The 25,170-nt window shown below is 44.5% G+C and overlaps 1 protein-coding gene across 1 annotated transcript in view; it reads right to left on the bottom strand.

Annotated features, from left to right (window-relative positions):
• The window catches only part of SNX30 (sorting nexin family member 30), a 108,398-nt gene that overhangs the window by 54,136 nt on the left and 29,092 nt on the right, over window positions 1–25,170 (bottom strand). Inside the window, exon 2 of the mRNA XM_013966270.2 lies at window positions 4,970–5,161. Coding sequence (XP_013821724.1) covers window positions 4,970–5,161 — 192 coding nt within the window. The remainder of the gene's footprint in view (window positions 1–4,969; window positions 5,162–25,170) is intronic.

Genomic DNA, 25,170 nt, shown 5'->3' with positions numbered 1-25,170 from the left:
TTTGGCCCACCTGATGGGAAGAGCCAGTTCACTGGAAAAAAACCCTGATGCTGAGAAAGATTGAAGGCAAAAGGAAAAGGGAGTGAGAGAGGATAAGATGGTTGGATGGCATCACTGACTCAATGGACATGAATTTGAGCAAACTCTGGGAGACAGTGAAGGACAAAGAGCCTGGCCTGCTGCAGTCCATGGAGTCGCAAAGAGTAGGCCATGACTCAGCAACTGAACAACAAAAAAGCTTTAGTGATGACTATCAGGTGATGGGATAAAAGTCAAGAAGAGCATGGCTTCTGAAGGGAGCAGAAGGCACCTCTCTATGTCTAACACCCGTCTACTTGCACTTCATCAATTTCAACAGTCAGACCATGGTAGTAGACACCACAGTGCTGGGGGCGTGGGGGTGGAACTTTCTGGAAAACCATGTTTTTTGAAAGCACAGCACAAGACAGATCTGGGTTTAAGTTTCAACACATGTTAGTTGCATGTCTTTGAGCAATTTTCTCAATTATTGCTGTGTCTTAGGTTCCTCCTTTGCAAAAGTAAGAATACTATCAGTACCTACTTCATTGAGGATTAACTGATGATATATTTAAAGCACTTAGCACAAAATAAATGACAGTCCATCCACAGAATGGAATACTGCTGCACGCTTAGAAACGATAGCATAAAATTGTGCTCATTGGCATTTACTAGCAGAGAAAGGCATTTGCAACATATTAGGCGAATTGGCCACTAGCAAAATACTCACTTTTGTGAATGGATAGAGACAAATAGTTCAGAGAATTCTAAATCATTATTTCTTGCTGGAGAGCTTGTGTTTTTTTATTTTATTGTTTTAACTTACTTGAGTTTTTTAATTTCTCTGTAATGAGCATGTATTAGTTATATAAAATTTGAAGGGTTTTGACTGCAAATAAAACACATAAAAGTACAGCATGTGGGAAATGCTCAGTAATTCTGTTATTATGATGTTATCTTCTAGAAGTTGCAGAGAAAACTGCTAGGATCTGCCGGCCCTGAGAAAGCTGCTCTCCACAAATGGAGAGATAAGATACCCATGACTTAGACCTGGGTGGGGAACACTTTGCCTGCATTCGTTCCCAGCCCTAGGTTCATTTGAGCTCAGGAAAAGCAACTCTGTACTCTGGCCAGTTTTTGTCATCAGAAATCTGAACTAGGCCTGGGAGTCAAAGCAATAAAGTATTTGCACAACCTCATCCTCGGACCATTAACTCTACTTGATAATCTCAGCAGGAGTCGGGGTCCCAGACAAGAGCAGGTGGTTGGGAACCTGTGTTCCCCTCTGTCCCCTCTCTCATCCTCAAATATCCCTCAGTTCATTCAGTTCAGTCACTCAGTCATGTCCGACTCTTTGCAACGCCATGGACTCCCTGTCTATCACCAACTCCGGAGCTTGCTAAAACCCATGTCCCATCGAGTTGATGATGCCATCCAACTATCTCATCCTCTGTTGTCCACTTCTCCTCCTGCCCTCAATCTTTCCCAGCATCAGGGTCTTTTCCAGTGAGTCAGTTCTTCACATCAGGTGGCTCAGGTGACTGAGCTTCAGCATCAGTCCTTCCAGTAAACACCCAGGACTGATCTCCTTTAGGATGGACTGGTTGAATCTCCTTGCAGTCCAAGGGACTCTCAAGAGTCTTCTCCAACACCACAGTTCAAAGCATCAATTCTTCTGTGCTCAGCCTTCTTTATGGTCCAACTCTTACATCCATACATGACTACTGGAAAAACCATAACTTTGACTAGATGGACCTTTGTTGGCAAAGTAATCTCTGCTTTTTAAAATGCTGTCTAGGTTGGTCATAGCCTTTCTTCAGAGGAGCAAGCATCTTTTAATTTCATGGCTGCAGTCACCCTCTGCAGTGATTGTGGAGCCCAAGAAAATAAAATCTCTCACTGTCATTGTTTCCCCATCTATTTGCCATAAAGTGATGGGACCAGATGCCATGATCTTAGCATAATCTCTCTAAATGTTGAGTTTTAAGCCAGCTTTTTCACTCTCCTCTTTCACTTTCATCAAGAGGCTCTTTAGTTCCTCTTTGCTTTCTGCCATAAGGGTGGTGTCATCTGCATATCTGAGGTTATTGATATTTCTCCCTGCAATTTTGATTCCAGCTTGTGCTTCATCCAGCCCAGCATTTTGCATGGTGTACTCTGCATAAATAAGCAGGGTGACAATACACAGCCTTGATATACTCCTTTCCCAATTTGGAACCAGTCTGTTGCTCCATGTCTGGTTCTAACTGTGGCTACTTGACCTACATACAGGTTTCTCAGGAGGCAGGTATGGTGGTCTGGTTTTCCACATCTTTAAGAATTTTCCAGTTTGTTGTGATCTACACAGTCAAAGGCATAGTCAATGAAGCAGAAGTAGATTTGTTTTTGAATTCTCCTGCTTTTTCTATGATCCAACAGATGTTGGCAATTTGATCTCTGGTTCCTCTGCCTTTTCTAAATCCAGCTTGAACATCTGGAAGTTCTCAGTTCACATACTGTTGAAGCCTGGCTTGGAGAATTTTGAGCATTACTTTGCCAGCATGTGGACCTCCCTGGTGGCTCAGACAGTACTACATCTGCCTGCAATGCAGGAGACCTGGGTTCGATCCCTAGGTTGGGAAGTTCCCCTGGAGAAGGAAATGGCAACCCACTCTAGTACTCTTGCTGGAAAATCCCATGGACAGAGGAGCCTGGTGGGCTACAGTCCATGAGGTTGCAAAACGCTGGACACAACTGAGCGACTTCACTTTCTTTCTTCCTTTCTTCCCTTCCTTCCCTCTTTCTTTCTTTTTTGCCAGCATGTGAGATGAGTGCAATTGTGCAGTAGTTTGAGCATTCTTTGGGATTGCCTTTCTTTGGGATTGGAATGAAAACTGACCTTTTCTAGTCCTGTGGCCGCTGCTGAGTTTTCCAAATTTGCTGGCATATTGAGTGCAGCACTTTCACAGCATCATCTTTCAGCATCTGAAATAGCTCCACTGGAATTCCATCACCTCCACTAGTTTTGTTCATAGCGATGCTAAGGCCCACTTGACTTCACATTCCAGGATGTCTGGCTCTAGGTGAGTGATCACACCATCGTGATTATCTGGGTCGTGAAGATCATTTTTGTACAGTTCTTCTGTGTATTCTTGCCACCTCTTCTTAATATCTTCTGCTGTTAGGACCATACCGTTTCTGTCCTTTATCGAGCCCATCTTCCGCATGAAATGTTCCCTTGGTATCTCTAATTTTCTTGAAGAGATCTCTGGTCTTTCCCATTCTGTTGTTTTCCTGTATTTCTTTGCATTGATCACTGAGGAAGGCTTTCTTATCTCTTCTTGCTATTCTTTGGAACTCTGCATTCAGATGGATATATCCTTCCTTTTCTCCTTTTCACATATCCCTAAGCATCCTTTTTATACAACACTCAGAAAGAAGGCTCCAGGTGAATTACCAAGGTATTAAACTTGGTGTCACTATTTGAAACAGGAGAAGAAAAAGAGTCTGATTTGAGGTCAGAAGTGGAATTCACAGTAAGAAGTAAAAACTGAACCTTGCAATAAGTTCAGCCTTGAGGTGTTGTCCTTCAAGCCAAGGGAAAATGTGGGATTGGAACTTGGAAGAGACCATTCTGAGATAATCCTGACTTAAGAGAAAATAAAATAACCCCAGGAAAAGAGACAGAAGTAAGAGCACAACGGAGAAAGGGGCCAAGGGAGGGCAGAGAGGAGGAGAGGAGAGTGTGGGGAGCTGCAGGAGCGCATCAGCCTGAGAGCCCGATGGCAGGGAGGCACACTGCGAGGCGGAGGCGCAGCAAGGCAGGTGAGCACTGCTGGGCCAGCAAGGGGGCAACCTCGCCATTCAGCTGTTTAGCGCACAAATGCGAGCAAACCAGGCTTGCATTTCACTGACTACAGGCTAAAAGATGAGCTGACCCCAGGGTGAAAAAGGCCAACAAAGGCACGTGTAGTCAAAGTTCTGATTTTCCAAGGCTTCCCTGGTGGCTCAGCGGTAAAGAACACACCTGCAATGTAGGGGACACAGGTTCGATCCCTGGGTGGGGAAGATCCCCTGGAGAAGGAAATGGTGACCCACTCCAGTATTCTTGCTTGGGAAACCCCATGGACAGAGGAGCCTGGCTGGCTACAGTCCACGGGGTCTCAAAGAGTCAGACACGACTTAGCGATTGAACAACAACAAGGGGAAAAAAATAACTAACTAGAAATGACTCATGGGAATACACGTATCAACCTAGAACCTCTGAGGACATGCTACACACTGAAGCACCTAGTGATACTGAGGAATATTACCCAGTGGCAAAAGAGATGGGGGAAAACTGAGTTAGCACGTGTGCATGTACACACACACAAATTTTCAAACATCAACCGGTGCAGAAAAGACCAGGCAGTAACACAGTGGCCCGTGGCACAAAGTCAATCAATATTAATTCCCATCCTTTTTTGACATCAAGTCTAATGACACCAGATTAAAATCATGGTCTCATCACAGAGCTTCAGGCTGATATAATGACTCATAAATTTCAACAGTAAAGAGATTCTGGGACTTCCCTGGCAGTCCAAGGGGCTCAGGTTCAATCCCTGTTTGGGGAACTAAGATCCCACATGTTACACAGTGCAGCCAAAAAAAAAAAAAGAGAGAGAGAGAGAGAAAGTAATGAGATATTAACATATTAAACACTGTCACCATAGAAAGTAAATGTCTTACTTTCTATGACTAAATTTGAAAGACTGGAGTCACAATTTCTCCTTCATTTTAAGATAAAAGAAAAAAGTTACATATAACCCTTTTAAATCTGAATATATCCACTCTCTGAAAGAGCTGTACCCACAGCTGTGATAAAGGCGAACAGAGCTGTGCAGAGGGAGGGAAAAGGAAAAGGCAGGAACCACAGCGGGAGGCCGGCTTCTCCAAGCGGTGCCCACAGGTGGAGGAGGACGGAGGGACCTACTTTGGTGGTGATCCTGTACGTGATGTAGGTCTCCATTGTACAGACATGCTTCTTAGGGTCATCAACCGTGACAAAGAGGTCTCTGGTCTCACCATCCATGTCATCATCAAGCTGAAGTCTGTTGAGAAGGGAAGATGAAGAAGCTGGACTCGCGGTGCCTGCTGGAGTACCGCCATTGGGCAAAATGAGATCCTGAGGGAAGAAAAGAATCACCTTACACTTGAGCTGAAACACTCTCCTAGAGAACACCAGCCAAAGCGGCTGGCGCGGCCAAACCGAGAAACACCTCTAAATACAAAAATAACTTTCAAAGAATCTGATCCTCTCCATTCTTAACATTTCTTAAGTGAACAGAGTCTTTTATGACCACAAGAAACACACGACAGACAGTGCTCGCCACCAAATCCTATTGATTCATTTCCCAGCGCTGCAGGAACCAACAGTTCAGGGACGGAGAACCTAAGAGCCACCTCCTAAGAGCCACCTGCACCATCAGACTTGGACAGAGAAGGAACTCCTGAGCACGCCACAGTCTCTCATTTCCCCAGTTTCTCAAGACCGCCACTTGGGCCCAGGTGAACATTAAAGGGCCAGAACCCTCTTAAATATCTAACACATTTGAAAACTCAACCAACCATCACAAAGAGATCATTAAACATTATATATCTGGAGTAAGTTCACACCACTACCTATTAAGTATGCTTCCCAGAAAACTGAATCTATATCCTGAACAAAGCACAACATCCATTTACAGGAAACATAGAGGAGTGAGGAACACGTTAAAACAGTCTATAAGGACGAGATAAGCAGAATCTACGCTCTGTGAAACTAAAGAGAACTAGAGATCCAGTTTCTTCCATAAATAAACTGCAAGGAAAAAAAAGAGAGAGAGAGAAAGAACACCTATAGACGTAAAGAAATTTAAGAGATCTATCAACAATTGCAGTGGGTCCTGATTAAAACACAGGGTTAAAACCTTTTTGGATATTCAGGAAAACGTTAATAGCAAATACTTATTTGATGACATGAAGGAATTACTAGGTGTGGTAATGAAAGTATGGTGATTTTACAGTCTTCATCTTTTAGTAACATGTAACTATGGTATTCATAGATTAAATGATGGAATGTGTGGTGTTAACATTTTTTTTTAATAATTAAAGACAGATAGGTGGGTAATGGGCTTCCTTGGTGGCTCAGACAGTAAACAAACTGCCTGCAAAGCAGGAGACCTGGGTTCAATCCCTGGGTCAGGAAGATCTCCTGGGGAAGGGAATAGCCACCCACTCCAGTATTCTTTCTTGCCTGGAGAATTCCACAGTCAGAGGAGTCTGGTGGGCTACACTCCATGGATTCACAAAGAGTCAAGATATACCAAAGTTGATCATTATTGAAGCTGGTACTTGCAGATCCATTTAAAATTCTCTCCTCTTCCATATTTGTTTAAAATTCTCCACAATAGAAAAGTTTAAAGGAGGTGGGGAGAGCAAATACCAGAAAAGAAAGGGGAGGAAAGGTTAAAAACTTAGGGACTTCTTTCTTCTTAGGTCTCAGCAGGAGGCCACTTGAATCAATTATGTCCCTTTAATATCAAAAATATGCAGTCTTCCAGTTACCTTTTCCGCTTTTCTTCCAGTTACCTTATGCTACTGCTGTTTTTCTGATTCTAAGATTTGACAAGAGAACAAAAGCCTGTCCTAGCAGATGTGAAAGCCTCTGAATGTCACCTTGGAATAATTAGAAGGCAACGACTAAGGAATATGGCAAGAAATGACATGATACTAAGCAAAGGGCCTTGGTCAGGAATGTTGTCTGCATTCCTGACCTGTGGGGCAGTCAGATCACAGGCTGCGGGTGGGGAGGTGCTTTCCCCTGAATGATATCTTCTTGTGTGCAGGCTGGATATGACTTAGCCCCCAGAGAAAAGAACATACAGGAAATGAAAAGTCAACCGAGCCATCATATCTACGAGCTCCAGCTGAACAGGGCACATCTGGGAACAGGGTCTGGAACAAGGCAGAGGGAAGCACGGCCTGGGGTCAAGGGCAATGTCACCCAACTCAATGGGTGACGGAAAGTAAATTAAAAAGGCACCTTCCTTTGTCTCCCTGACCACAGATAATTTAATCACATTCTTAACATACGTCATCACAAATACTTTTGTAATTACTGAAAGGGTACCATTTCACAGAAGATACTCAATGGGAACGGACCCCACCCCTCCACTTCTCAGCCAAGGGGCTTGTCAGCTGGGAAGGCAAGCCCCTCAGCGGCTGCTCTCGTGTGGCCCACAGAACCTTGATACAGCAGTATCCTGCAAACTGCTTCCTCAGCACACTGATGCCACGGGGCATGCAGTGTCCTGCCCCAGGGCCTAGGGATCCATGAGAGGACATCTCTGGAGCTCTGAGACAACCATCACATCTTTATCTCTTCAGTAAATATCTAAACGCTGACCTCAGGTAAGACACTCAATTAGGCATTGAGGGGCCCCCTCTGATTTTTTTTTGTCAACTCTAGCTCACTGGGCCTCAGAAAAGCTTTATCACCTACAGCTAAACATAGCACAAAAGAATGAAAGAATTCAAAACCTTTAGTCAGATAAGCCAACATCAGCTCAGACAGCAAATTTCCCCAATCTGGCCTGAACTGATCCTGGAAATCACTATGCTATTGCATATTCCTCATCATGGCCTGCACGGCATATACACACCCCTCTTTCTATGCAGGGGGCTCCAAGGGTCTCACAGGAATCTGCCCAAATGACCCCCTCTTGGAATCCGTCCTGGATCCACGCCCAGGCAGAACAGCCACTCCCTTCTCAATACCTTGAAGATACATCCACGGAAGCAATTTTCATGGTTTCAATCATTTATTTACATATATAGCTTACCCATAAGTTCTGTGCATCCCCAACAACTGTTAACTGTGCCTTGTTTGTGTGTGTGTGTGTGATTATCTGTTTGTTTGCAGGTCCCCCCATGACTCCAGCCAACTCCCCTAACCTTTGCTCTGGGGACCTGAGTCAATAACTCTCCAGGGACAGCCCACAAGAAGGTCTAAAAAGTCTTGGACGGAGAGTGGGAACTTCAGTTCTCAAGTCAGTGAGTGGGGTTTGGGGAGGACAAGAGCACATCAGCCAGACCTTGTCACATAGCATTCTTTCCTTTAGAACTGCACGACCAGGAAAAGCACCCGTACCTATCCCACAAGGTGTTCCCTGGGGTGTTATTTGAGCATATATGCACAGCTAATGAGCGATATGCCTGGAATTTTCTAAAAACGGAAGCTACGGTCTTTGAGTTCCATGGCACATCTGTGCACAGGGCTTCCACATTCTTATTTCACTGCCCCCGGCGTCAACCTTGTGAGGTTAGCAAGCAAACACTATCTCTACCGATAAGGAAGCAGACTCGAAAAGTTGAGGACTGTGTTCAAACGTATGGAAGCCAGTCATCACTCTGCTTAGTTGAGCCCAGGCTTCTGGGGTCAAGGGTGTGATCAAGCTGAATCCCCTTTGTGTGGTGTTTCCCAGCCCAACACTGTCCCCTGTCTCCATTCTCAGGCCATAAATCCTTTTGGGTAAACACGAAGCGTCTGTTTTTAAAACAAGTCCAGGAATGCAAACATTTTCCCTTAGGGTCTGAATACACCGTTATTCCCCAGATAACCCCTCTCAAGATACTGTCCCCACGAGGAATAAAGGTAAAGAGAATATATGAAAATCTTCGGAGGAAGGGCAGGGGTCAGGTGGACTCAGTGACGTGACTCCTCTGCCCCCGGAGCCCTCCGGCAGTGTGTCTGCTTCCCTGAGACCTGAGCAGGCATTGTGGGAGAGCCGTGCCTTTGCGACTAGCATGACTTACAGGACGGGAGAAGTGAGACAGCCCCTTGGCTGAACGCAAAAGCCTCCTGTTTCCTTGCTGCTACCTTACGGTCAGTCCTCCTTACTGCAGCCAGAATGTGCTCTGAAAAATGTCAATCAAAACACATCACACACACACACATACACACACTGGCTCAAAACTCTCCAAGACTTCCACCCACTCACGTTCAGAATAAAATCCAGATTCCCTCCCATAACCCACCAGGGCCAGCATGATCTTATCACTGTCTCTGACCTCCTCCCAGACATCCTCCCCTTCCCCCCGGCTCATCCTGCTCTACATGCTCTGGCCTTGGCTTATCCTGACCTCAGGGCCTTCATGCTTGCGGCTCACTCTGCCTGGACATGGCTCTCCTGGCTCCTGTTGCCACTGGGCTGGCTTTTCTCCTCAAACTGGTTTTTGCTCAAATGACACCCACTCGGAGAGGCGTTCTCAGCCCACAAAAATCTAAAAATAGCCCTGCACCCCTCCAGCATTTTCCAGTCCCTTCCCTGGCTTTATTTTCATCGCAGGACTCACCTCTCTCTGAAAATGTATTGTATATTAATTATTTGTCTGACTCCCCACCAGTCCATAAGTTCCACAGGAGCAGAGACATTGTCTTGTCCACTCCTCTGTTCTCTGACACATGTTAGGTACTCAGTAAATATTTGATGAATGAATGAGTTTTGGCAATGATCCAACTCAATCTCTTCCCAATATAACATACTCAATAAATGCCAGCTGAATGTGAATGAAACAGGCCAACCTAGCCAAACTGCCTAGTTTTGAACCCCGGTTCCACTATTTACTAGCAGCATGACTTCAGCAAATTCCTAATCTCTCTATGCCCCGATTTCCTCACTTATAAAATGGGCATAATGAGACTGAGTTAACAAATGGAGCAACTGGAACAGTACCTGGAACATGGTAGTCTCTACATCACTATTAAAATACACACACACACCAAAGTCAACTTGTCTGCACATATTCATGCATACCCTTACAGACTATGGGGCTGGGTTCACAGCAGACAATCAGTTCAGTTCAGTCACTCAGTCGTGTCTGACTCTTTGCGACCCCATGAATCACAGCACGCCAGGCCTCCCTGTCCATCACCAACTCCCAGAGTTCACTCAGACTCATGTCCATCGAGTCCATGATGCCATCTCATCCTCTGTTGTCCCCTTCTCCTCCTGCCCCCAATCCCTCCAGCATCACAGTCTTTTCCAATGAGTCAACTATTTGCATGAGGTGGCTAAAGTACCGGAGTTTCAGCTTTAGCATCATTCCTTCCAAAGAAAATCCAGGACTGATCTCCTTCAGAATGGACTGGTTGGATCTCCTTGCAGTCCAACAATAAATGCTGCTGAAAATTAAAATTACACCTAGAGTCACAGTCCCTGCCTTAACCACATCTTTGTTAACATTTCACTGTAACAATAGATCTATCTACAGTAGCCCTTGTGAGAGTCACAACTGCAGAGTTGACAAATAAATGAAAACTTCTCATGGCTCCAAATGATCAATTCTTACTATGCAGTTTCAGTTATAAGAGAATTTCTTCTCCCAGCCACCCCTTTTTACTTAGGAAGAGAAATATATAATTAGGCCACTCTGGAAACTCCCCTTATTCAAAGAATTTCAGTTAAAAGATCCAACATCATGGTCGGCCAACCCCAAAACAGGTTATTAAACTAACAGAAGTCACCAGTAAAATTCTATTGCTATATTAAACACAGGGTTTAGGAAAGAAAGTAGTATGCATTAGGAGCCAACATGGATGTAATGAAAACAAGTCATGCTAAAATACTGCAGTTTCTCTTTTTGATACCGTTAGAGAAATGTGATGGCAGGCCACTCCAGTACTCTTGCCTGAAAAATCCCATGGGCGGAGGAGCCTGGTGGGCTGCAGCAGTCCATGGGGTCGCGAAGAGTCGGACACAACTGAGTGACTTCACTTTCATTTTTCACTTCCATGCACTGGAGAAGGAAATGGCAACCCACTCCCGTGTTCTTGCCTGGAGAATCCCAGGGATGGCAAAGCCTAGTGGGCTGCTGTCTATGGGATCACACAGAGTCGGACACGACTGAAGCGACTTAGCAGCAGCAGCAGAGAAATGTGGGCACCACAATGATCTAGTTTCAGAAGAGCCTGCCAAAGCCTCTCAAGGCATCCTGAACAAGAGAACGGTCAGAGGAACAAGAAGGTGCCTGCTTGCACCTTCATGAAGTCAGCTGCCCTGGGTGGGTCCACCAAGCACAGAGGAGGCAAGAGCGCACATTCTGAAAATGCTGAACTCCACGAGATGAGGAGAGCACGTAGAGCAAGGAGGCGGCCAGGCTATACTGGACCCAAACAACAGAGGAACCAAGCCAGGTCTTGCTAACCGCCTTCCCCTGACCCTGGCTTGCCCTCTTCTAGGGCTTTCCCCCACAGACAGACCACTCAACTGACCTGTCAGCTGGTCACTCAATTTAACCTACAGTCCAAGAACACAAAGGTAACATCAGGTGCAAACAGGGTATCTAATTACTCATCTGTTCTGGTGAGAGGCAACTAGCAGGCCTGTATTACCTCATTAGACCCAAGAAAACCGAAAAATTTATCCAGCCTATATTAACTCATCATCCAGACCCAAGAAAGCTGAAACATGAGGGAAGCAATAGACCTTAAGAGCAGTTAAATGTATACATTTGAAAAAGATTTATCCCACGAAACAGTACGCTGTACTTTGTACTCTCATTTAAAAAGAAAAGTCAACAGAGAGTAGAAGAGGGAATAAAAAAATTAAAGCATAAATTGAAAACAAACAGGGGGACTTCCCTGGTGGTCCAGTGATTAGGACTCTGAGCTTCCAAGGCAGAGGGCACAGGTTCAATCCCTGGTTGGGGAACGAAGGTCCTACATGCTGCCTGGCCAAAAAATGTGTTTGTTTTTTTTTTTAATGTGTAAGTTATAAATGAAACAAAAAATTTAATTCTTCTAAAAGATTAATTACATAAACTAAAACTTAGGAAGCCTGATCAATATAGAAAGAGTGTGGGGGAAAATGAGCAGGCAACAGTGATTTAAATCTTACCCCTATGTATGATTATAAATTACAAGGGTGTGCTATGAATAGCTATGTTAATAAATCTTTAAGTCTCTACGAATTTGATGACTTTGCAGGAAAATGTATGGCCAAGGAGAAATTAATTCAGGCAGAAAATCTAAACAAATAAATAACCTCAGAACTATGGTCAGAGAACTTTTACTGAAAGGTGAGCTAAGTCCCAATGGCTTTACAGCTGAGCTCTAATGAGCCTCATGGAAAAAAGCTCTGTTTTGTTCAAACACTCCAAAACACTTCAAAACATGAGGAAGGTTTCAAATCATTTTATTATAGGAGTTACCTGTGAAAAACTGAAAGTGTTAGTCGCTTAGTCGAGTCCAACTCTGCAACACCATGGACAGTAGCCCGCCAGGCTCCTCTATCCATGGACTTCTCCAGGCAAGAACATTGGAGTGGGTAGCCATTCCCTTCTCCAGGGGATCTTCCCAACCCATGGACCGAACAGGGTCTCCTGAATTCCAGACATATTCTTTACTTTCTAAGCCATCAGAGAATATCTGATATCAAGATAGTAGGACAAAAAAAGGAAATCAGATTAACTGTAAACTTTGTCAATAAAGTAAATGGTACATTAAAAGAATTGGTTTTTAAAAGAAAGAAAGAAAAGTAATATATCAGCGTTGAGTCAAACATTCTCCAGGAAATCAAAAATTATTTAAGAAAGTTATAATGCTATGCATTACATTAACTGATCATTGTCAAATATAATCGTGTACACATCTGCCAAAATGTTTGTTGGCATCACTCACTGGTAAATATCACTCATTCCATTAAAATCTCTAATTAAGAAAAAAAAGATCCCTAAATATGTTAAAGAGTATATATCTGAAAACATCAGCTATGAACCTTGAAAACACTGCTCTAAGTGAAAGAAGCCAGACGTGAAAGGCCACGTGTATAATTCCATTTATATGAAGAAGCCAGACAGGCAAATTAGAGAGACAGAAAGCAAACTTTTGGTTGCCAGGGGCTAGAGGCAAGAGGAAATGGGAGTGAACACAATAAATAAGAGTTTTCTTTTTCAGGTGACAAAATAATCTGGAATTCAACCTTAATGATGGTTGCACAGTGCTGTGAGTACACTAAAAACCACTCAACTGTATAGTTTAAAATGATGAATTTTAGAGTATGTGAATTAGATCTTAGTAATATAGTTTTGCAGAAGGAAGCAATATGAAACCCTGAAGGCACGTCTATTAAATTCAGAAACAAGACTCTGATACCTAATACCACTCCTTTATTCATGTCGCTCCGGAGACTTGAGCTAAATCAACAATGTACGGCAGGGCTCCATGCACTGCAGTCATTCAAGCCAAACACGCAGGGATCTACCACATTACTTTATGGCCAAAGGGTGCTTTCTTCAAAAATTAATCTAAAATTGTGATACCCATAACAGGCAAGAAAATGCATTGAAAGCATTTTAAAATGGTAAGTCTAAATCGAGGTAAGGCATTTACTACGTGGTTCAGTAACCAAAGGAGAGGACAGAAACCAAACCGTATGGTAGACTGTATTATCGTTCGCAACTATTCACTCCGTACCTTTAAGAGGATTATATACCCTCACTATTGCCAAGTGACTGCCGCCAGGAAAGCTCATCCCCACTCCCTAAGTAACCTGTTTCGGCCAATGGTGCATGAGCGAATGTGATCTACGCCAGATGGGAGCAGACGCGTTAAGAGCCAGGGCATGTTTCCATCAGCTCTCATGGTCTCTTCTCTCCTCTGCTCTGCAACTAGCACGTGCCAAACAGGCTGAGCTTTCAGAACGGAGACTTGTGGAAAAGAGCCATAGCAACGGACTCATAGCCACCAACACGTAACTTGACCTAGAAATGAATGCTGGCTGCAAACCTCTGTATTTTGCGAGCTGTTCACTACCACAGCAAGGCTAATACATATAATTATAAAAATGTCTATGCAATTTATTTTGTGGCTGAGCTATGCAGCACGAAGGACCTTAGTTACCCGACCAGGATCAACCCCCTCTACATAGGGAGTTAATCACTGGACCACCAGGAAGTCCCAAAAATGTCTGCATAATTTTTTTTTAATCTGGGTAGGAAATAGTGTATAAAGAACATGGAATTTTAAGAGGTACAGCTTTTTTTTTTTTCCTGCAGAGTTACATAAAATTCATCTTAACTGTGTGACCTAAGTCCTAGAACTCTTACTTGCTCATCAGCAGAAGTTCAGTCTTCCTTCCTTTCCACCCCTGTCCTAGAATCACATCTCCAATATTCTCCCAAACCTCCAAGGTTGCTTGCACAAGTGTCCCCAAATTCTCACAGCCCAGCAGTCTGTGACGTCTAGGTTAGCATCTTCCTTGAGCAGACTTACATTTTCCCACTTCGGATTCTGGAGCATTACTTATAAGGCAAAAAGGCTCTTCTTTAGACATGGGTTAAGAGATCACTTGTAATTATTTGTAGGTTAATAAAGTCACTTCAAATGAAACTGTTTCCCCAGCTTTTCTATTAGAAAAACTCCCTTCATGTAAAATCCTCTACTGACCCAAAAGATGACCTCCAACAAGATTACAAATGAAGAGCAAGAGCCCACATCCACATTCTCCAGCTCAGCTTCCAATGTTTACTACCAGCTTTTTCTAAGACTCTTCAGACATTCCTGTGATTCTTGGGAGGAAAGGTTTTTTCCTACCCTCAGATGAGTTTAAACATGATCTCTTTCCATCCTTCTAAAGAGGATATATACTGTTCAACCACATAGTGAAATATCTAACACACGTTAGTCAAAGTGCTGACACAGAGCTACGAGGATGTGACCCCTGTGTTTAGATGACTCAATCTGGCTGGGCACATGGCCACAAAAACCTCTACCTATGACGCAAAACAACTTGGGATACAATGGAGGTCCATGCGAAATGAGGGAGGCACGCAAAGGCTGCTGGGGCAACTCGAGAATAACAAGAAAATTTGCTGAACAGAAAAACAAGACAGTGGGAGAGCTTGGTCTGCACATTCCAGGCTGAAGGAGAGGTATTTCTGCAAGCTTGTCCCTAACTGAATGATACCTAGGACCCACATCACAAAGGTTGTAACTCTGTTGCTGGTCAAGTATATGCATGATGTGGAGGAGAAAAGGCCAAGCAGACAGCTTTCTGAACACATGAATTAAACCTCAGCCAAAGTACCCAACAAAGAGAACATGACTAAAAACCTCTCTGAAAACCTATTTCCTTCCCACCTTGATGCATTCTGCCAACTGAAAGCTCAGCAGGAAAGTCATTCCTCCCTGACATTTCTACATCAAAATCACGCAGGGGTCTGGGGCAGAGAACCCCTCAGATCATCCAAGTTGTTTGTGTCACTTATAAGAAAAGACTCAGAAGTTGCACGTAAGCAGTCATGCAGGCAGTAATGTGAGGACGTCAGGTCTTTGCTCTCTCACCTAGGGCTGTGGTTCACCACATAACCCAGACACCCCATACAAGAATGAGTATGAGACCCCGGAGCACGTAAAGAGCTCCAGAAGACCAACTGAGAAAAAGTTACATGATTGGTGGCAATCAACAGAGGAGAAACAATGTTTCATAAAGACCTACTGGGGGTACTTCCCTGGTGGTCCAGAGGCTAAGACACCAAGCTTGGGCCTGGGATCACTCCCTGGTCAGGAGAAATGGATCCCACAAGCTGCAACTAAGATCCAGTGCAGTCAAAAAAAAAAAACCAAACAAACCTACTGGGGATATTCAGTCTAAGGGCCTCATTTCTATACTCTCCCAACCTTAATACACTCCATCTACCTCTGGTCTTTTAACAGACGAGGCAACGCAGGAAGGAAGACCTGGGCTTACTAGAGTCCAGATGACTGGGCTTGAATTCTGGCTTTGCTCCTCACCAGGCCTGGAGTGAGGTACTCAATCTCTCTGAGCCCAGTTTCTCCATCTATGACACAGAGGGTGTACGGATTCAAGGAAACACACAAGCAATGTGCTACCATAATCCCTTATATGTTTTAGTTCTTTCCCACCCTTCACATAACACTCCTTAACTGTACCATTTGTGCATCTCACAAACTGGTCCTAACGGACGTGATTTTTGTTACTGTCTGACACAGCACTGCACACGTGGAATGCACTCAAGAGTCTAGGTAACGAGTCAGACGCCTACGGAAAGAGAAGGGAAGCATCTTGGTTTTCAGAACAAGGACTGAGACAAAACAATATACTTATATTGTTGAATATCTACTAGGGGATCAAACACTTGTTGATTAATCATCACCTCAGACCAAATCCCTTTCCAAGGACAAAAACCATTCAAGTGAGGAACAGACCAGGGCAAGACTCCACCACCAGTTCAAGTGAAGTGGTTACTTTTAAGGCTATGCTTACACCATTCAGCTGTGCTTAAAACAGCCTTGAGCATTGAGCAAGACTAAAAGTGTCTTGTCCTCAAAAATGACCTGAGGCTCACCATTCCTCCATAACTGGGACTCTTTTCTAGAATCCAAAGACACCCCATGCCAAAAATAATGTGCAAAATTTTGCACGTGCCCTTGTAAATCTGACTCTTCCTTCGGAGAGAACCTAGCATTTTTAGAGTCCCAAAAGTACCCATGGGGGACAAAGTTAAGCCCTGCTGCTTCTAAACTGTCTCTCTCAATTAAAAAAGGAAGCAGAAGTATGTTTCAACTTACATGAGCTCCCTAAATTCAAATCGCTCCTTAGTTGAGTACTCTCATGCTCAACAATCTGTGCTCCTTAATTGTGTACTCTCACACTCAACGATCTGTGACACACAGACCCAGCCTTTAGGAGGATGCCCTTGAACCTCCATCCAAGCCTAAAACTAACCTGAGGTGAGCATTTGTCAAATTAGAAAGAAATATGTGACTGTACTCAAATAGGTCACAGTTGCTTCATCTATTAGGACTCTTTCCCTAACAGGAGTCTCTCAATATTAGTCTTGTGGTATTAAACACTGTTGTGTTGATTCAGGAATCTGCATCTAACCACAGAGGAGCTAAAAGAGATGGTTTTCTGAGAAATTCTTCAAAGCCTGAGATATGCAATCCCCATGCCATCCTTTTTAGAAGCCTGAAGCATACCCACCTCCCACCCAAAAGTACAGATGCATTTCTAGGCTTGAGACCTACCTGGCTACCTGGTTGCTCCAGATCTAATCGCCACACTCCTACTGACATGACTCGAACTGGACCGGGACATGGGGGATCTCTCTTTATTTCCATGGTGAATGGATTTACTGGAAAATAAGAAGGCACTCAACATCCAGCTGATCACAGTCCTAAACAACCAAGAGTGAGATAAGAAGCAAGAGTAGGACACTCTACACCAAAACAGCTCAAGAGAGTTTCACAACTAAGTAACCGGACAAGGAAAGTGGCGGAAAGGCAGGAACGAAGGACATGCAAGAAAAGGGCCCCGCGCTTCATACTGGTTGGTCTGGCCCTCTTATGTGGGTGTTCTGAGCTCAGAGGCAGAAACGAGTTCTGTAAATATTAATATAAGGATGAGTGGAAGTATTTCAGACTGGGTACAAACGTAGAGGGCAGAAACAGATAAAAGAAGTCAAGGAATGAATGACAGGGAAAAAAAAATACTGCGACTTTATATGCCTATGAACTATGAGGATAAAACAAAGTCAGGGGCTTCCCTGGTGGTCCAGCGGTCATAAATCCACATGCCAATGCAGGGGACACAGGTTCAATCCCTGATCCAGGAAGAGCCCATGTGTGGAGGAGCGCCTAAGACCCTGCACTGCGCAACCCCTGAAGCCCGTGTGCCTACAGCCCACACCCCAAAAACAAGAGGAGCCACCGCAATGAGGAGCCACCGCAATGAGGAGCCTGAGCTTGGCAACGAAGAGAGTAGCCCCCGCTCACCGCAACTAGAGAGAAGCCTGTACAGCAACCAAGACCCAGCACAGCCAAAAGTGAATCAATAAAATAATACATAAATAAAAACAAAGTCAGAAAACGGGCAGCTTCCCTGTGGTGGCGCAGCAGAGGCTGGAGGGTACGCATCCCCGTGGGGAGGTGTGGAGCTTTGTCTTGAAGCCAGTATATAAGAGAGCAAGACACAAGGATTTCTCAAGATGCTTTCATTTACACTTCACACACGACAGAGAAAGATGTCAACTGTCCACAGTAAGGATGCTTATTATTACTCTTCAGGTAAGGTGGTTCTTGTGGGGAGGCGGGGACTGACAGATCAAGGGAGAGTTAACTTTCATCAAAGCCTCTTTTAGGTATAGCTGTTGTTTGACAAAATTTAGCTGAAGGATTACCTTCTTACAAAATATATAATTAAATACGTTTTCAGCATCTTACTTCAAGGAATCTCTGTGAGATGGCAGAGGGAATGGGACAAAATAATGACCACTTTCTATTTCTTCTGTAGGCCAAAAGAGATGTTTTCCTACACACAGGCGTTTTAAGTACCCTAATTACCAGGGTACCATCTTTCCTCAAACCACAAATTACAGGATATGGAAAGAAAAAAAATCTACTCATTCATGTCTTCATCCTAACAAACATTTATCGAGTTCCCACTGAGGGCCAGGTACTATTCTAGAAGCAGGAGAATTTGAGGAATCAAGTTTCGGGGTGGACTGCGGATGTGGCAGGGACCCAGGACAGACAGCAACATGATCTAGTGAGACAAATACACGAATAAGGGGACAGTGCTGTGCTGGAGTCCAGAGAAAGCGAGAGTAACTGCACTCCGAGGCCGGCTCCAGAGAGGCACCCTGCCACCCCAGCCCTCCTACCAGCTCTGCGGCAGCAAGAAAACCACTTGAATTCACCAATGCTCACTGGAAAATGGTAAGGCCAAGCCACCCAGGTGGCCAGGCAGCATGGAGGATACAGAGAATGTCTGTGGAAGCCTGTGTACACAGCGAAGAGCCACTCCAGGTGGGGCCGAGGCGTCCCCAGCCTCGAGCGCGGCCTCGGCAGGCAGACACAGGCTAAGAGGCAAAGGACACGGCTAGGGACTGGCCTCGTGGGCTGAACCAGGGGCAGCGGCTGGAGAGAAGGCCTGGAGCGCCGATGAGCTCCAAACTCTGAAAGATCTCAAATACGAGGCTTAAGAATTTGCGGTGCACCCTACAGGCAGTGGCTAAGATTTTAGGCAAGAAAGTGACAATCAAGTGTAAGGTTTTCAAAAAGACTTCAGAAAGAAAATAAAACAAACACAGATCAAATAGAGAGGAGAAGAAATAGGAGACGAGAGAGGGATCATTTAGGGAGCCCTTGTAATTGTCCAGGCACATCTCCCCTGCCGTGCCCCCAGTGGTACCTGAGTCAGGTGGGAGATGCCACAGAGAAGAAAGGACAGGTGAGAAGAGTCACCAACAATAAGGTCGGGTGGCCTGGGAGACTCTGATGAATGTCTCCTCAGCAGGAAAAAAAAAAAAAAACAGTCTGGCCACACTAGAGGGATCATGTTTCAAACACAGGTAAATTACAGAGGATTAGAAATTCCTGAAGTTCCAGCAAAACTGAATAAACAGAAGGTCAACAGCCCTGTGTGCTGTGGTTAAATCCATGAAGCCCATCCCTGGGACTAGAGGGCAAATCCTGCCAAAATGACTGTGCTCAGCAAGGCTTACACCAAGGTGGCCAGGACTTGACACTCTCACCTGGGGAGGGGGAGCTGCCTCCATCGAGCAGACTCCACCCACTCACCTTCCGACACCTGCTTTCGGGATACCTGTCTCAGGTCATTTTTCCTCTGTCACAGCCAGCACGCTCACTCAGGAACTCACGGGGAGAATCTCACACCAGCGTCCACTTACGGCCACATGAGCAAACAGCCCTTAGACTGTCAGCACCGCCTGGTTCCAGTACCTGGCCAGAGGGTTCTGGCTATCACCTAAACCCACCTTTGGCAGAGAGCCAGCTGAGTGCCCTGGGAGCCTGGGCTATGAAGCAACTCAAAACAAAACAAAATGCCAAAACCAAAAGCAAACCCTTGGGACTGAGAAAGATCACAGGCTGCTACTACTAATTCGCTTCAGTTGTGTCCGACTCTGTGCGACCCCACAGATGGCAGCCCACCAGGCTCCATCATCCCTGGGATTCTTCAGGCAAGAACACTGGAGTGGGTTGCCATTTCCTTCTCCAATGCATGAAAGTGAAAAGTGAAAGTGAAGTCGCTCAGTAAGTGTCCGACTCTTAGTAACTGCATGGACTACAGCCTACCAGGCTCCTCCGCCCATGGGATTTTCCAGGCAAGAGTACTGGAGTGGGTTGCCATTGCCTTCTCCGGAAAGATCACAGGACTTGGAAACAAAAATCCATACATATGCACACACCTCTAAGTCAAGGAAAAACAAATCAAATATTTTAAGCTCATACTCTCTGCTGAGCACTGTGCAAGCTTGACATGGTACGTCTCAACCCTCAAACTAATACAGGGGTGGGATGGGGGGTGGTGAGCTTGACTATACATGTTCCTACTAAGAGAACAGGTCCAGGGAAGGTTAGAGGATGGGCCTAAGGTCACTCTGCCAGTACAAAGCAGAACGCACAACTGAAGCCCAGCCCCAAGAGATCAGAGCAGAAGCTATGGCTGTCCCGCACCGGCCCCTGGTCACGGGAGATCTCTTGGAACAAGGACCCACCCAACAAGAGACCCACCACCACTGCGCTCACCTCGGAACCTGCAGCACGGCCTGGTCATGAGCCATCCTTCACGTGTGTTCCTTCAAACCAGTAAATTCCCAATCCACCAGTGCCAGAGACCTTGCCTCTCAAAGGATTTTTTAAGAGCCAGCCAGCTCCAGAGAAGATCCAACATAAAGGACCAGAAACCATTAACCAACAGCTCCGTGTGGCCAGCCGCAATCCCCCACGGGCTCCAGAAGAATCAAGCCAGAGACATCACAGGGTGTGCACGCAGAAATAAACCTGAGAGGCCAGCCTCCACCGTGCACAGGTACGTCTGGCTTGAACACTTAGTGTTAATGCAGGAGGCGAGGGCTTCTCATTCCCAGAGAAATCCTGCGTAGACTATATCCTGCCAAAATAGCCTAATGATTAATCCCATCAATATCTAAATTGATGGAACAGATCTGAGTTTTTAGTATATGATAACTATGGAATTTCAAATAGTGAGGAGAGAACAGACTAGTCAATAAATGCTGATGAAGAATTTGGTTAACCAACTAGGAAACAATTAAGTCATACCCTTACAGCAAGTGCAAAAATAAATATCACGTCATTTACCAAATTAAATGCAATACATTGACTATACCTTAAATTGTTTAAAAAAGAATGAAACGCAAGATTAAAAAAATAACCAGATGATGTTTTATATCAGAGGCTGGCAAGCTTTTCTGGTAAAGGACCAGACAGTAAATATTTCCAGCTTTTGGGGTCACAGAGTCTCCACTGCAGCAAGTCAAATCTGCTGTTGTGGTACAGAAGTCGTCTTACACAGTAGGTGGACAAACAGGTGCAGCTACATTCCAATAAAACCTCAGTTATGGACACAAGTCTTAATTTCACTAATTTTCTTATGTCATGAAATATGAATTTTTTTCAGTCATTTAAAAATGCCATTTAAAATCTCTTAGGACTGAAGGTGTCATGGAGGACGGGGTGGGCATGGTTATTAAACGGCAGCAGGAGGGAGCCCTGCTGTGCGGAAAGAGCTGGCATGTTGACCGTGGGGGTCCTGGTTACAGAAATCTACACACGTGATAGCATTATAGAGAGCAAACAACGGGCATGCGTGTACACACAAAGGAGTGCTTGTGAAACAGCTGAAATCTGGACAAGTTCTGTGGATTGTACCACTGTCAATGAGCTGGTATTGTTAAGCAAGATGTTAGCTTTGGAGGAAACGAGATAAAGAGCACCTGGAATCTTCTTATACACACTTTCAGTGAATCTGTAATTGACTGTGAATTATAATTATTTCAAAATAGAAAGTTAACAACAACAATTCTTTACTCATGAGTTATATGTATTAAAAAAAAAAACAAGGTAGCTGGCCAGAGTTAGCTTCTTGGATTTCATTTGCTGTTTCCTAATTTAGATGAAGTAATGCTAATTTAGTAAAGTAATGCTCAAAATTCTCCAAGCCAGGCTTCAGCAGGAAGCCTGAACTTCCAGATGTTCCAGCTGGTTTTAGAAAAGGCAGAGGAACCAGAGATCAAATTGCCATCATCCGATGGATCATCGAAAAAGCAAGAGAGTTCCAGAAAAACATCTATTTCTGCTTTCTTGACTATACCAAAGCCTTTGACTGTGTGGATCACAATCAACTGTGGACAATTCTTCAAGAGATGGGAATACCAGACCACATGACCGGCCTCTTGAGAAACCTATATACAGGTCAGGAAGCAACAGGTAGAACCGGACATAGAACAACAGACTGGTTCCAAATAGGAAAAGGAGTAAGTCAAGGCTGTATATTGTCACCCTGCTTATTTAACTTATATGCAGAGTACATCATGAGAAACGCTGGGCTGGAAGAAGCACAAGCTGGAATCAAGATTGCCGGGAGAAATATCAATAAACTCAGATATGCAGATGACATCACCCTTATGGCAGAAAGTGAAGAGGAACTAAAAAGCCTCTTGATGAAAGTGAAAGAGGAGAGTAAAAAAGTTGGCTTAAAGCTCAACATTCAGAAAACGAAGATCATGGCATCTGGTCCCATCACTTCATGGGAAATAGATGGGGAAACAGTGGAAACAGTGTCAGACTTAATTTTGAGGGGCTCCAAAATCACTGCTGGAGAAGGCAATGGCACCCTACTCCAGTACTCTTGCCTGGCAAATCCCATAGACGGGGGAGCCTGGTAGGCGGCAGTCCATGGGGTCGCTAAGAGTCGGACACGACTGAGTGACTTCCCTTTCACTTTTCACGTTCATGCATTGGAGAAGGAAATGGCAACCCACTCCAGTGTTCTTGCCTGGAGACTCCCAGGGACGGGGGAGCCTGGTGGGCTGCCGTCTATGGGGTCGCACAGAGTCGGATGCGACTGAAGTGACTTAGCAGCAGCAGCAGCAAAATCCCTGCAGATGGAGACTGCAGCCATGGAATTAAGATGCTTACTCCCAGGAAGGAAAGTTATGACCAACCTAGATAGCACATTCAAAAGCAGAGACATTACTTTGCCAACAAAGGTCCGTCTAGTCAAGGCTATGGTTTTTCCTGTGGTCATGTATGGATGTGAGAGTTGGACTGTGAAGAAAGCTGAGTGCAGAAGAATTGATGCTTTTGATCTGTGGTGTTGGAGAAGACTCTTGAGAGTCCGTTGGACTGCAAGGAGATCCAACCAGTCCATTCTGAAGGAGATCAGCCCTGGGCTTTCTTTGGAAGGAATGATGCTAAAGCTGAAACTCCAGTACCTTGGCCACCTCATGCGAAGCGTTGACTCATTGGAAAAGACCCTGATGCTGGGAGGGATTGGGGGCAGGAGGAGAAGAGGACAACAGAGGATAAGATGGCTGGATGGCATCACCGACTCGATGGATGCGAGTCTGAGTGAACTCCGGGAGTTGGTGATGGACAGGGAGGCCTGGCGTGCTGCAATTCATGGGTTCGCAGAGTCAGACATGACTGAGCGACTGAACTGAACTTAGATGAACAGTATATAAAATCCTGTGCTTTGGAAAAACTTTCCAGAGTTTTCCCAAAATCAAAAGTAGAATCCATAAAGGAAGAGCAACAGATTTAACAATTTTTTTTCTTCATGTCAGCAAAACAATAAAAGTAAAAATATAAACAGCAAACTGGGAAAAGGATTTGAACATGTATGACCACAGACTGATTTAAGATATTAAGGGTTCAGGAAACCAATATTAAAGACAGACAGAGCCTGGTATAAAAATGGACAATACAGTAAATATGGCCAATAAATAAAAATTGTTCTGGAATATTATGCAGCCATAAAAAAGAATAAAATAATGCCATTTGCAGCAACATGGATGGACCTAGAGATTATCACACTAAGTGAAGTAAGTCAGACAGGAAAAGACAAATAGCATCTGATATCACTGGGAAATCCCAAGGACAAAGGAGCCTCACAGGCTACAGTCTATGGAGTTGCAAAGAGTTGGACACAACTGAGCAACTAACACACACATACACACACATATGTGGAATCTTAAAAAATTATACAAACGAACTTATATACCAAACAGAAATAGACTGACAGACATAGAAAGCCAACTTATGGTTACTAAAGGGAAAAGGTGGCGGGGAGGGATAAATTAGGAGTTTGGGATTAACACATACACACATATATAAGACAGATAACCAAAAAGATGTACCGAATCACTCTGTTGTATACCTGAAGCTAACCCAACACTGTAAATCAACTATATTTCAATTAAAAAAAAATAATTGTTCAACTTCAACAGTAAACAACAAAATGAAAATTAAAACAAGATATAGTTTCTCCTGTCAAATTAGTGCAGATTAAAAAGATTACCTCTGGTTCTAAAGTCATGCTGTTTCTACTATACCATACTAAAATAGACTCTTGAGAGTCCCTTGGACAGCAAGGAGATCAAACCACTGAATCCTAATGGAAATCAACCCTGAATATTCATTGGAGGGATTGATGCTGAAGCTGAAGCTCCAATACTTAGGACATCTGATGCAAAGAGGCGATTCACTGGAAAAGATCCTGATGCTGGGAAAAACTGAGGGCAGGAGGAGAAGGGGAAGACAGGATGAGATGGTTGGATGGCATCACCAACCGAATGAACACAAGTTTGAGCAAACTCAGGGAGACAGTGAAGGACAGGGAAGCCTGGCGTGCTGCAGTCCAGGGGATCACAAAGAGTCAGACAGTTTAATGTCTAAACAACAACAACATTAAAAAAATATTCAGGACAACAATAAAATAAAATGGCTTTTTCCAAGCTCTGTTCAGAGCCAGAAGAGCAAGCAAAGAAAAGAAAGTGAAGTCGTTCAGTCGTGCCCAACTCTTTGCGACCCCATGTACTGCAGCGTGCCAGGCTCCTCTGTCCATGGAATTTTCCATGCAAGAATACTGGAGTGGGTTGCCACTTCCTTCTCCAGGGGGTCTTCCTGACCCAGGGATTGAACCTGGGTCTCTCACACCTCAGGCAGACTCTACCATCTGAGCCACCAGAGAAGAGCAAGAAGGACCCTGTAAGAAAGAAGAGAGACTGTGGGCTGGGTGACAACCTGATGGCTCAGAGACTCTGTGATGGGCTGAACTACCTTTATTAGCTATGAGAAAATGCTGG

The sequence above is a fragment of the Capra hircus genome, chromosome 8 (genome assembly GCF_001704415.2).
Source record: "Capra hircus breed San Clemente chromosome 8, ASM170441v1, whole genome shotgun sequence".
NCBI classification, from domain to species: Eukaryota; Metazoa; Chordata; class Mammalia; order Artiodactyla; family Bovidae; genus Capra; species Capra hircus.
The sequence above is the reverse complement of the archived record's forward strand: the minus strand, read 5'-3'. Positions and strand labels throughout refer to the sequence as shown.